General features: G+C 37.4%; 1 protein-coding gene across 1 annotated transcript; it reads right to left on the bottom strand.

Moving 5' to 3' along the window:
- Positions 1–5,942: 5,942 nt before the first annotated feature.
- On the bottom strand, positions 5,943–7,259 carry LOC113750817 (1-aminocyclopropane-1-carboxylate oxidase 5-like). The gene is made up of 3 exons (XM_027294759.1): positions 7,158–7,259; positions 6,830–7,062; positions 5,943–6,546 (listed from the first exon to the last, which is right to left on the bottom strand). Exons 1-3 carry the CDS (start codon positions 7,257–7,259, stop codon positions 5,943–5,945), a joined length of 939 nt encoding a protein of 312 aa, XP_027150560.1.
- Positions 7,260–14,099: the final 6,840 nt, after the last annotated feature.

Here is a 14,099-nt window from a genome sequence, read left to right as displayed (position 1 = left end):
AAGAGCATTAAAGGATGCACTAGGGGACTCTGCCGTAAATAACCATTTAAAAAAGGATTCGGCTTCACTCTCAATGGCATCCGCAGACTCCAGCCAATCCCCAGTGGATGATTTAATCCGATGGATTACCGACCGTTGGTGGCGCTCTGCCACCACTGCATGGAAATATCTCGAATTTCGATCTCCATCCTTCAACCATTTGACCCTTGATTTTTGTTGCCAAAACATATGCTCCACCCCTTGCGACCGCCGAAGATGAGCCCGAGCCTTCTGTAATGCTACAAGCTTGTCTTCCGATGGATCAGTGTCATAGCTCAACTCAGCGTTGAGGGCCATGTCCTCTGCCACCCGTACCGAGCCAAAGATATCTCCGAAAACCTCCCGAGACCAGGCACGTAACGCCATCTTGACACTTCGAAGCTTAGCAGCAAGGACCATTAACGGAGGCCCCGAGAAAGCCACGTTCCAGTTGCATCGGACCACATCCAAAAACCCAGGCTTAGATGCCCAAAAATTTAAGAAACGGAATGGCCTCGGCTTGTTGTCTAGTTTTGTCGTAGCCGATAATAATAATGGCGCATGATCCGAAGGATCCCTAGATAAATGGCGAATGCTAAAATCCAGAGCGAAATTAGAAGCAACTTGATTCATTAGCAACCTATCTAATCGCTTCCAGATACGCGCCCGACCATGCCTGTTATTGCACCATGTGAAGCAAGAGCCCGAGTACCCCACATCAAAAACCCCTGCCTGAGACATAAAATCTAAAAAATCCCAACCCTCTGCTGGTCTAAAAGGCAACCCTCCCCTTTTCTCCTCCGCCGACACGATGACGTTGAAATCCCCCACAATCAACCAAGGGGATTGATCCGGGTTGTCCACTAGGAGACTAGACCACAATTCTAGCCGTTCAGTGTCTGTGCACTTTGCATGAGTAACTGAGAAGGTAATAGGTCTCTCAAATAACAAAGAGCTAAGATATAGAGACATGTGTTGACTCGATTCTCCAACCAAGCTACACAAGATAGAGGATTTGTAAAGAACCCAAATATCCCCCCTACTATTACAGATGGCTTGATCCATGTGAAGACGCATCCTAATCGAATGAATATCCACTGCTTGGACTTTCGGTTCACAGATAGCAACCAATTGAATCTCATGAAGATTAACTAAAAATCTCAATCTACGAAAATTTGGGGCACGGGACACACCCCTGATATTCCAGAAAAGGAACTTAATCATTGATTTACAGCAGAGAAAGAGTTCGAGGTTGCCTTAGCTTTCGATCGCAGCGACCTATTCGACGAAATTTGAGGTAGCTTTCCTCTCTTCTTGCCATACTTAACCAACTGGAATTCTTCCCCATGCTGGAGCTTGTCACTAACCTGTTGAATAATTGGGTCAAGGTTAAAAATATCTACAACCCCAGAGGAGCCCATGCGCTCCTGTGTCTTCCCACCATAGAATCTATCGCCATCGTCAGCCTCCCCCTCTGATAGGGATGCAAACCCACCATCCAATAATCCCTCCTCAACAAGGTTCTCCTGTTTATCCACATCACCAGCAGACTGCTCCAAAACCTCTTGGTGTGTAGAATCCTTTCCTCCTCGCAAATCAACATAGAGATTCTCCGAAACAGAAATGTCGGCCATCAGTTCATGATCAGCATTGTCATTGTCAGCTAGCAAGTGATGTTCACCCCTCACATTGTTGTGGGTCAGATTATCTTTACAGTTTGAACCATTGCCGGTCAAATGTTCTGGTTCGGTGTTAAGAGGATTTTCAATGGGAAAATGGGACCCTTCATTTTGATGACTGTCCACATGCGCTGGATCGGTGTTAAAAGGCTTCACAATGTGGGAATGGGACCCTTCAAGTTGAAGACCATGATGATTATCCAGTTGGAAGTCCATTTCTCTTTGTCCCCTATGCAATGTCGAACTCATCATGTTACTTATTTCTGTTTTTTCGTTAGCATCAGCGGTTTGGTTATTGGTTGCTTCAACCGCATGATCATCATGAATAGCACAATGTTGCAGAACATTTACTTCCCCTTCCTCCACTTGCACGGCAGACCCAGCAATAGTGGTTTTTGCTGCTAAGATATTTTTTCTTTTTTGAACCGTAGCAGTAGTTCGCACTTCATGAGAATCAGAAATATTTACTGCATTTTCGTTCCCAGTTGCAGCAGTTGCATTCGCAGCCGTATCTTTCGCAATATCAGCAGCCACTTCCGCCACCCTATCGTTTGCCATAGCAGCTGGATTAGTCTCAGGTTGATGATTAACCATTTGATTTCCATGTAATTGTAGATCTTGCTGCGTATTCATGGCCTGTTTAAATTTGAGCCGAGATTCATCCTTATTCAACTTCTTCTTGCACCCCTCATGATGATGTCCTAGCCTTGAGCAAAAAGAACAATATGGAGGGATATTCTCTGTGACAATACGTTGCCAGAAACCTGATTCACCTTCGACAGCAACCCACACCCTTGGCACAACAATTTTAGCTACATCTATCTCTACACATATCCTGGCTACACTAGGACGAGTCCCAGCAGCCGTGGCCGAATCTAAGAACAAAGGTCTTCCTACTGGAGAAAGAATTGAAAACAAAGAATGTTTATCAAAATAATGAATAGGTAGAGATGGAAGATTTACCCATACCGGTACTAGAGATGATTCTTTATGCACATGAAATTCCCTGGTCCATCGAAACACACGCATTGGATATTTGCCCAATTGCCAAGTTCCTCTCGACCAAACTCTGTTAAAGTCTACTTCAGCTGAGCATTTAATAAGGACATGCCTATAATCCAACAATCCAATGGAAACTTGATCTTTCAAGTTCAAAGAGGCAAAAAACTTTCGAATATCTTCCAAAGAAGGTCGTCCGTGAGAGAATTTGCCAACCAAAGTCCATCTGAATGGCGCCGCAAGTCTGTCCGCATCTACTCTGGAAAAAACAACCACAGCTTCACCCTTATAAACAGAAGCCTGTCGAAGTTGAATTGGAGATGTTGCCGGCTGTGAGAAGAGCTGAGAGAAAGATTTTTTTGTTGTAGGAGAAAATGCTTGCCCCTCAGCCGACGGCTGAAGGGCTGCCATGGATGAGAAAGAAATGATTTACTAGAGCAGATGAGAGAAAGGGTGGCGTAGAGAGAGAAAGAAATCACATAGTTTCAGTCCCTGGTTTCGAATATTGTCAAATGCAGAAGTACCATTTAGTGCTGCTGAAACTGCTGATTAGATAAAAGAAGAAAGGATCATTATATTCGAAAATCATAACTGATAATCAATCAGTCGCAAGAATCAGCAGCAAAATTGTAAGAGGATGTTGATTTGATCCTTTTTCTTTAAAAAAAAATAAAAAAAAAAGTTCAGAATTTGATATTATCAATTCATAACCTGCCAAGATCAAGCTTGCCCTAGTAGAAGTGACGCCGGGTAACGTTCATGCATGTTATCATATATGCATGAGGCAAAGGTAAAATAGCTCTATTTATTACAGACCCACATAGGATATTTAAAATAAAAAATATACAGCTAAAATGCTCACAAGACTCTGTACACATACTATTTCCATACGTATAATTTTTCAAATTTGTTTTTCAGGTGTATGAATGCTAATATAACCCGTTTCCATCACATTAACGAAAACATGCATGTACTAATAGGTTATGGTGTTTTTAAAAAGAAACATCTATATGTCAAGACAGAACAGAAAAAGACTCTTGTTTAGAATTCTGTAAGATAAAATCTTCCCTTTAAATTCACATTTACTGCTTTTCTTGCATATTCTTGATAAACCCGCGTTTATATATAGATGTACAAAGAATGACAGTTTTTAACATTTCCTATCTGTAATCCCTTGTATAAAAGTTGTGGTTGCAGATGCTAAGTTGGAATAACACTGCTGATATTTCCTATCTATATGTCGAAGGCTATTCCTTCCGTAACAGAAGGATCAAATTCCATTTCCTTCAATTCTAAGAGATAAGTTCGCACATGTTGCTGACTAATTGTGTTCCTCTGAAAGCATCCAGATATGAGAGCTGACAAAGGAAATGGTCTAGGGTGCATGTACATAGATTTCCTTTTTGGACGGACTGTCTTTTATTCTTCATCAATCAATTAATTTCATCAGAACGTGTATAACCTATACGTGTACAGCTTCAAGAAAAAGAAGAAGAATAGAAAAGAAATACAGTGGCAGACATGTCTAGCTATATATAGTTGCCTTGCTTTCTTTGGCTAATCAAAGAATCTGATGATTATGTGGTAGTTGTTTGAGCAAACAGAGATTGGCCATTTCTGTTTAATTGGTACGTTGACATTAGATAAAAAAAAAAATACATTATAGAGTCAACATCCAACTTAGAAAATGCATTAAAGAAGTCAAGCCTGTTTTTTAAGTATAACTATACATGCAGATTATAATATTGTATAGGCGTTGTATGTCAAAAGCCACATCAGTTCTGCTAATAATATTTTGATTTTGGTGATAGAAAAAGTAGAATTAAAGGATTCACAAACTGGATCCAAATCTTATTTGTGTTTACTTTTTTCCATTTTTTTTTTTGAATTTATGTTAAGGGCTTTGATCCTTCTTGTCAGAGAAAGACAAAGATCACTTGAAGATCCTGTAATTTGTTTGTACTTTTTGTCCATAATCGATTTAGACATAAGATTAAGGGACTGTAGAAAATCTTATAATCAAAATTAAAATAGACATAAAAAAAAAACTTCTAGACGGTTAGTTAATATTAATCCCAATTATATCTGAATTCATGTTTCAAAAGTACTCTTATAATAAGAAAATGCTTTTTTTTTTAAAATTTATTTCTGGTCCTTTTTTTTTTTCCAATAATAACTGATAAGGAACATGATTAGAATTGTTAATGAATATACAAAACAATTAACTTACACAAAGACCCAAGGGTCAATGCTTACGCCACTTCTAGATGTCCCATTAACATCCAAGGGTTCTCATTGAATTTGATTGTTTAGTTTTAATTCATGTTTTATTTGTCGTAGCACAAAAATAATTAAAAAACAAAAAACACCAAATTGAGTTTCTTTTAGGTACAGATTTAGAATAGGTTCTATTTGTTTGAATGTAAAAGTTTCTCAAAAAATGATTTTCCAAGCAATTTGGTGGTTGGTAAACGTTTTACAACGGTAAATTCTTTACAAACATTATTTAGTGTAAAACAATTTCTCGCCAATATTATTAAAACTTTTTTTTTTTAACAAAGATGCATGTATTATTAAGTTACTGTGAACGTGGGTCATCAATGTCGGTTGCACTAGAAATATATGTGGGATGATATATCTTAACCTTACATCTAAAATTTATGAATGATTGTGTCAGAAATTGCCTTTGCCAGAGGTGAGCAAGGGTGTCAAGTAGTACAAGAGGTAGGTAATACCAATAGAAAATTGGCTGGTTTCACGAGAAGCATTTAAAAACCTATTCAAGAATCTTTAAATAATTGAAAAAATAAAAACAAATATTTTCTTGGATAATAATTTGGATGCATTGAATATATTTTCAAGGGTAAAACGTTTTACATTGAACCAAACGGATCCTGAGAGTGGCATAGACCTCAGTCACACAAACAAAAACCAACTACAGGGAACAATATTGCATAACACAGAGCAGATGGAGAATTTATACAAAGTTGCCAGGGCCTCTATGCGAAAAAACTAAAGCAAAATGTCCATTGTACTGCTAAAAGCCAGTTCTCCTTAGTTTTCTCAACACCTCTTCATGAAGCAATGGCCACCAGAACATTATACAATGAACACTTGATATTTGTTTTGTTATTCACTTATGCAGCTAACTGTTATTTTAGATCACCTCAACAGGATCAATTTGCCTACACGCCCCACCCTTAATTTTTGGGAGAAATTTAGATTCATTTGGCCTGAGCCTCACATTCACTTGGCTTTAACAGCTTGGAATCTTGGTTCTTTTGGAAGAAACTTCTGCTGAACGTAAACGGACATGTAATCACCAAACACAAACTTAGGGTAGGCACCTTCTTGATTGTCTTTACCCTGAGCTTTTTCGATTAACTCAGGAGCAGGAGATATCGTTGCATTGAGTGATGGATTGTAAAATGAAGCAAGGGATCTTCTGTTTCCATCTTGGGTGGCCAAAACACGGTGCCAAACGCTCTTATATCGCCCGTTGCTCAGGACTTCGATTTGATCTCCAGTATTGATGACAATAGAATTGGGAAGAGGTTGAACATCGATCCATTCGCCATCTTTCAGGATTTGCAGGCCTCCAACTTTATCATCTTGGAAGAGCAAGATGACACCTCCAGCATCAGTGTGAGCTCGGAGGCCAATGACTTTTTCAGGATTTGGGCATGGTGGATAATGGCTGACCTTAGTGCCAAAAAATGCATTATCTTCTTCTCCACCGTTGAAAGCCTTTTTGATGTAACCTTTTGGTAAGCCCAGGTTTTCATCCATTATTTCCATGAGATTCTCTGCCAGTTTCTTAAGTTCTGCTCTATACTCCTCCATGGTTTCCCTGTGAATTCCATACATCAGAAGTCAGATATTCGAAACAAGATCGCCTCATTATTCTTCAAAATTTGTTTAACCAATCTGAAAATTGTTGTTCGAGTAAAAAGGTGATGACCAAGTGCTAAATAAAATGATCAGTCTATTTTCTTGAGGATTTATGAGTCATCATGGAAAAAGTTCATTCTAGATTTGATCAATTTATATAGCATTCATCTAAGAATTATCGGAGAAAAATGTCAACTTTGGTTGGTTTCATTTATTTAAAGAATCTCTCATGCTATGCTTACTTGAATTTGGCAGTCTTTGATGGCCATTCATTTTCATTGTTATCTGAGAGAAGGAAGACATCTTCCCAGTCCACATTCTCCAATCTGTCAGTGCTCTTCTTCTCCATCAGTTCATTCAGCAACTTTACTTTGGTTGAATTCTTGAAACCCTCTTCTCTTTCCAGCTTGAAGCACTCGGATGCGACCTTCTTCACCTTCTCAAGAAGCTCTTCAGAAATCCCATGATTCACCAACTATAGCCAACAGCACAGAAAAGAATGTAAAGATCTCCAAACAATTTGAAATATTTCAACCAAAAAAACAATGAACAATAATTTAAACAAAGTACCTGAAAGAATCCCCATTCTTCACATCCATTAGCAATCTGTGCCATAGTTTTGGCTCTTTCCTCTCCACTAAGCTTTGAGAAATCAATCACTGGAATTGCCATTGCAACAAAAAGTTCACAAACTTTGTGAGAAGCAAAAGACAGAAGTGACTCTTTTTTCTTTTTGCTTTTTGGCAAAATTAGAGTTGATACTTTTTGGTGATGAAGATGTTGGCTTAAGCTAGCTATTTATAACAATTTCCTCCAGCCATTTTGGATGCCAACACTTTCATACATTTTAGTCAATTATTACAACTTTGTTATTTGTTGGCCGTTAAGAGTAAGGTAACGGACGGTGACACAATAATAACTTCAGAATAAAGAAATACGGTCAATGTTCATGAGGTATTGCTAGCCCACAACAGAAGCATTCTGCCTGAGGTGATGGCATTTTTATTCATTAATAATAATAATTGTTATTTGATTTCTTTTAATTGCATAATGATAGAGTTATGATGACACTTGGCAATATTGCAATGACAATGGAAGAAAAAAGGATCGATCTAAAATGAGAAACAAGAGCTAGGCACCAAAGTCTAAGAATATAGTATAGGGCTAATAACACCTGAACCATAAGGGTAGTCACACTTTGCCTCCATGAACTAAAAAGGATATTAGTTTGTCCCTTACCCTAGTAAATGTGAGGCCATAAAAACATCTGAAAATTTTTCCTCCAGCTTTGCTTAGCACTTTTCACACTTTGTTCCTCCCTTTAGCTCAAAAAAAATGTACACTTTGCTTTAATAATTAGCAATTCTATATAAAATATATTGAAGCATTAAGAAAGTTATAATATAATTTTAATATTTAAAACTAACATACTTTATGCTAAAATATTATTGATGAAAAGTATCATATATATAGTTCTTCAAAATAAAATTTCTATAACATTTTTTACGATGTAATTTTGCAAGTTTTTTTAAGATAGAATTAAAAAAATTTATGGTTAAAAATGGGCTATCAATAATTTCATATGCCATAATATCTTTTGAAATATTTAAAATTAACTTTTAAATTTTGAACCTCAAAGAATAAAAAAAAAAAAGTTATGCAGGAATTTAATAAAATTGATATTAACAAAACATGTTGACAAAACATTATAAAAAAAATTTAAAAGCACTTCTTAAAAGCTAAAAAGATCATGTTCAATATAAGTCTAAACATAAAAAATAACAATTGTGTGCTTTTACTTAATTAACCTAAAAGATATAAATATGTTTTTAAATTACGATATTTGCTCCAAGAGTAAGGAAGGGTATATGTATTTTGTTCATATCAAATTTATTAAATTTGTACATAACTCATTTTTTATTTTTCGAGATTAAAGATTTGAATATTTATTTTACACATTTCAAAAAATATTATGGCACATTAGATTATTTATAGTACATTTTTTACTATAGAAGTTTTTTATTCTATCTTGAAGAACTATATATATAGTGGTATTTTTCATCAATAATATTTTGGTGAAAAGTATGTTAGTTTTATGTATTATGACTATACTTTAAATATATAACTTTCTTATCATTTCAATATATAATAGATAGAGTTGCTAATTCTCAAATATAATAGTTGTATGGCTAAGGGCTTCTTCTCTGTGACTCTCTCTTAACCATGGCAGCCGAGACTGCCCCCCCTCCTCCGGGTGGGGGGCTGTCGGCCTCTTCCTCCCCCTTTAGGAAGAAGGCCTTCTCTGCATTGTTTGAGCCACAACCGACGTCCGAGGTAGTGCAAGTTCAAGCGAGGATGACAACACACCGTGGAGAGCCTGCGGTGGTCTTCAGTGCGGCTGACATAGCAGTGGTTGCTGCTCCATTCCGCTACACTTTGGTTGGGAAGTTCTCTAAGGGGCGGCCGCTGCTGCCTGACCTGAGGAAATTCTTGTCGACTCTTGATTTGAAGGATACGGCGACTGTGGGATTGTTAGATGATAGGCATGTGTTGCTGAAATTTCAGTGTGAAGCGGATTTCCTTCGCGTTTGGGGACGAAGTTTGTGGTATGTGAATGGATCCCCCATGAGGGTTTTTAAGTGGACATCTAAGTTCCATGTGAACAGAGAGTCTTCCCTTGCTCCCGTCTGGTTTAGATTGCCCAAACTCCCAATTCACTTATTTGCTAAGCCATGTCTATTTCATCTTGTCTCCTGCTTGGGTACGCCGCTATTCGTGGATGCGGCTACGTCTTCGTTTTCGCGACCGAATGTGGCGCGGGTATGTGTTGAGGTGGATCTGCTCAAATCGATTCCGTCGAGGGTGTGGGTCGATATGGGAGATGGGGATGGTTTTTGGCAGGTTCTTATCCCTGAGAACCTCCCTAATTATTGCAGCCACTGCTATCGTCAAGGGCATGGCGAGAATCATTGCCGTGTGAAGCACCCTGATTTGCGCTTGCACAAGACGCAGGAGGATCTGGTCACAGGGGTGATGGGCGCAAAGGTTCGCTCCTCACCAGCTAACACGCAGCGTACAGAGGATGAGGAGCGAAGGGGGGTGAGTGAAGGAGATGGGGTGAAATCTGGTGCGACACAGAATTCGGGTAAGAGCCATTCCGAGGGGTCACTGCACGTTGACACCCCTACTACTGCTGTGGGAGATGCATCGTGCTTACTGAACCAGCTTGGAGGGTCTACGGTTGTGCTTGTGGAGAAGGGGATAGAGGCTGCTGCTGATGCCATTCTTCACGCTATGGCTGACCGCGTGATTGGCGAACCAGAGGAAGTGATGGAAGGGACTGCTAATACGGGAGAATTGGCGCTGGTGGAGCTGAACGTGGTAGCAGGCCCAGGCATGATGGAGCCCATAGAGGGGGCTGCTGTGCCAGGGCAAAACTGCAACGAAAAAGCTGTCAAGCATGGAAAAGCAAAGTTCGTTGTTGATGACCAAAGGGAGGGACCATGCGATCACATTGCTGGAAATGATTGTGAGGAGTCCCATATTCTAGTGGAGCAAATATTGGGAGATGGTCAGCAGCAAATGGCCGACAATACTTCAATTAGAAATCAAAATGCTGAAAATTCTAATTGGAATAAAAGTGATGGGTCCCAAGCTTTTGAGAAGCAGAATTTGGGAGACGATAATCATCAAAAGGTCGACACCACTGACCCCGACGTTGCCTTACCACTCCTTGTGGTTCCAAGTACAAGTACAAGAACAGAAACGAAAACCACGGTGCCTCAAAATCCAGTGCCAGCTTTCAAAGATGTGTTCGAAGAGGTTAAATGGGAAAAATTACATGGTACACTTCCCCGACCACATCAAATTAGTTTTATTCGTTCAAGTATAACATGCAATAACGACAAAAAAGAAGAAGAGGAAGACGATTCACAACACGACAAACACAAAGATCAAGACCAGAATCTAGTACAACAGCAATTTACCCAAGTGATTTCAAAGAAAGCGAGGAAACAGCTTTCAAAAAAAGGTAAAACAATGCAAACACGTCAAGATCTCAAACCAAATTCCAATGCTCACTCGCAATCACACAAATGTGGAGCACCCTCGTGTGGATGATTTCTTTGGATTGATCTGTTATGTCTTTACAATTCCTTTATATGTGTGTTTATTTTCCATCATTACATGTTTCTTTTTCTTTAACAGAGGTCAGGTTTGGCCCCCCTCTAATTTGATGTATTTTTTTCTCGGTTTTTAATATATTAAGGGATGGTATCCTTTTAAAAAAAAAAAAAAAAAAAAAAAAAAAAAAAAAAGATAGAGTTGCTAATTATTAAAGCAAAGTGTAAATTTTTTTATTGAAGGGGGCAAAGTGTAAATAATATTTAGGGCAAAGTTGGAAGCAACATTTTCACGTCTTGAGTGCCTAACATTTACTAGAATAGGGGGGGGGGGGTAAAGTGTATTTTTTTGTTTAGGGGGGCAAAGTGTTATTAACCCTATGATATAAATTGTAGCTAAGACTTATGAATACCTATCCTATTGACAGAAATAGGAATGATTCTATACTTCTATCCACTTTGCTTAATTTTCATGTATCAACCATAAATTTCTTTGTGGAAAACATGAACAATTTAAGCATCATAGCCTCATATAAGAAAGGAGAGCAAAATACTTGGTCTAACTTCAAATTGTTTGCCTATCAGAGATGCAATTTAACCTTTTCTCTTACATCCCAAAATCCCATGAATGTACTCCTTACCTTTTCTTTATGTATATCCAAGCTTCAAAGAGTGTACTTTCGATTTCTCTAATTCTTAATCTTGCTCTTTTTTCTTCTGGGGTGGAGTGCAATTGAATTAATTGAAGGCTTGGTAGTTGCCATTTGCCAACCAATTGTAACCGGCAATTTTACAGTGCAACACGGTTTCCTTCACAGAAGTAGTTGTCACTGCACTACATGTTGCATGCATGCTTAGTAGTTTAATTACTTGTCATGGAAACCTCTGCCGACTAACATAATTTCAGCATAATTCACAACGTTGACTGCCCCTAACTATCTTTAACAGCCCCTTTGACTTTTTATCACATGAAATGTTTTTGAATGACTAGAGATAGATCAGACAAACATATAGAAAATTTGCCCTTATTTCTAGGCACAGTTTGAGCATTAAGGAAGAAAAATATAAAGTAGACACAGCTATCCCAAAATCCTTATTTTAATCTTTTCAATGTCAACTATCATTACTATATTGTATATAGATTAAGTTTTAATTAAGTTCTTTGGTTAATAGATTAATAAAAGATACAAAAGGAATGATCTGTCATTCAAACGTCCCTGCTCTTCACACACTTGGCAGATCTTGGACCTTTGATCTGATTCTAATTGTCCGAGAATTAGGGCACATAATTAGTGTGGACAGATGAAATTGACCGTTTGATGAAAAACATCTGTTCAGATATACTTAATTTATTTATCATGCATGGGCAATGCATCGATTGTACTTGTAATTGTACTTCACAACCAGTTGTCCAAATTTTTGTTTAGTTCGAATTGCTGAGTTGTAGGTCAATGGCCTCACCATGGATCATATCTTTCTTCTTAGAACGTAAATTATTTTTTGCTTAGGTGCAATTGTTGAGATTCTTATATTCAGAATTAGCTGTTACATGCAGCTCTTGCTCTTGTCAAAAAGATTATCTCCCAAATACTAGTGTCACCTGTACCTCTCTAGCCTTGCTAAGTTAAGATTTCATGGAAAGATTGGAATATCAAGAGTGATTGTAAAAACACAGGCTTGATTCGACCAAAGAAATACCCACAATATCCCATCATACATTACAACAATCTTGTAATAAGGACCATGCAAGTGACTAGGGGGACAAATACATCTCTCAGTTTAGTTCAAAGTGTGGAAAAGTGTGTTAAGATTTGTAGGAAGATTTAAAATTTACCTAATATGCATGTATATATGAATTTCAAGTAGACCAATTAAATCTTTAATACATCCCATAAATGTACATTTTATCTTTTCTTAAGTAAACCTACATGTACAATTAGCTTTTCTTTTTTGCTACAAGTTTTCTACAAAGGGTCACAAGTGAGAATGAATATCTATGTTTTAGGGCCCATATCCTATGATTAAGATGCACAAGTTAATTGTATAACAAACATGGGACACACAATAGTTGATTGAAGTTGTACCCAAGTACTCATGGTGTTTTAGCACACCATTTTATAACTTTTAGTTTCAAACAATGTACATCTCTAATCTCCATATTTTCACCTTTATATTGCTCATACGTTCATACTCTGCAGTTGATCTGCACATCTAAAATTTGGTCAAAAGAATTAGTGAAATCAACAATATATTGGCACCCTGAATTCTTCCCTTGATGATTGGCTTAATAGACAATCTCAAATATATGGAGTTGAAGGTTTTTGCAGTTAGACAAAGTACGCAAGCAAAAGAAATATATAATAGTTTCTTGTGAAGGGAGGAATTGGAAATGTGAAAGTATAGAGTTTCACATATGTTATTTCTTGCCATTCAAAGTTGATTGCTAAAATTTAATTACAAAGTTGTCATAGTATTTCAACATGGCGTTTTTTTTTTTTTTTGGTTATTCCCTCATGCTTTCACATGCACACACGTCATTAAATTTTAACCATTTCAGTAAATTTTTCACTAATATTTAAACACTTTCAAATCTTCTCCTTGTTTTCGAGGCTTGCACGTTATAGTATACGATAGGCTGAGTTCAATGAATACCTAACCAGTTATACCTGTATAACGTCTAGCAGGCTCAAATTGTCATGAAATCTTGGGAAAACCTAAAGTATCAATAAATTGTTAATTTTCTAAACTAACAATGCAAGAAGCTCACCAATTTCTCCACACTTGACACTATTTGCGGACCATATATCTCCAATTACTTTGTCCAGATTTTGGAAGAACAAGAATTTTTCTTTTTTTGAGAACAAGGAATGGCTGCTTTTGGTTTGTATTATATTCTCAGGTACAGTGGTTGGAGGCAGGAAAAGAAAATGGTATGAATTGCGTCAAACCATAGTCCATCATCCATACGTAATGATCAGCATGCAGGAAATCTTTGTTTATATTGATGCATACAAATGAAAGATTAATGAAGCTGATAATTAAGCTAAGCTGCAATCAGAGATTAGATATGACGTGAATCTGATGACCAACAAAAAGGAAAAAAAAAAGTCACCGTTTCTTATTAACTGAAATTTCAAATCAAGGGTCTTTAATAATTAGATTGTGCGCAAATCACGATTAGTATAAATATACAAATGATGCATTTTTTACATGAAAAATAAAATAAAGTCATAAGACCTACAATCTTGTTGCTCTTGACAAATTTGTTGAAAAACATGTGCACATGAATATTCAAGTTAATTATCCATCTAATAATCACTTCAACCTCTAAATCTGCTGGCCAACATGTGTTGGCTCGACAGATAAAAACGGATCACTAATTCACAAAAAG

Source organism: Coffea eugenioides, chromosome 10, assembly GCF_003713205.1.
Source record: "Coffea eugenioides isolate CCC68of chromosome 10, Ceug_1.0, whole genome shotgun sequence".
NCBI lineage: Eukaryota > Viridiplantae > Streptophyta > Magnoliopsida > Gentianales > Rubiaceae > Coffea > Coffea eugenioides.
Note: the sequence above shows the minus strand (reverse complement) of the source record. Positions and strands in the feature narration are given on the sequence as shown.

Coding starts and splice junctions, on each gene's coding strand:
- LOC113750817 (XM_027294759.1), bottom strand. CDS start 7,259: ATGGCAATTCCAGTGATTGATTTCTCAAAGCTTAGTGGAGAGGAAAGA. Junction 7,063..7,157: donor AAGAATGGGGATTCTTTCAG/GTACTTTGTTTA, acceptor TGTTGGCTATAG/TTGGTGAATCATGGGATTTC. Junction 6,547..6,829: donor TCAAAGACTGCCAAATTCAA/GTAAGCATAGCA, acceptor TGGAATTCACAG/GGAAACCATGGAGGAGTATA.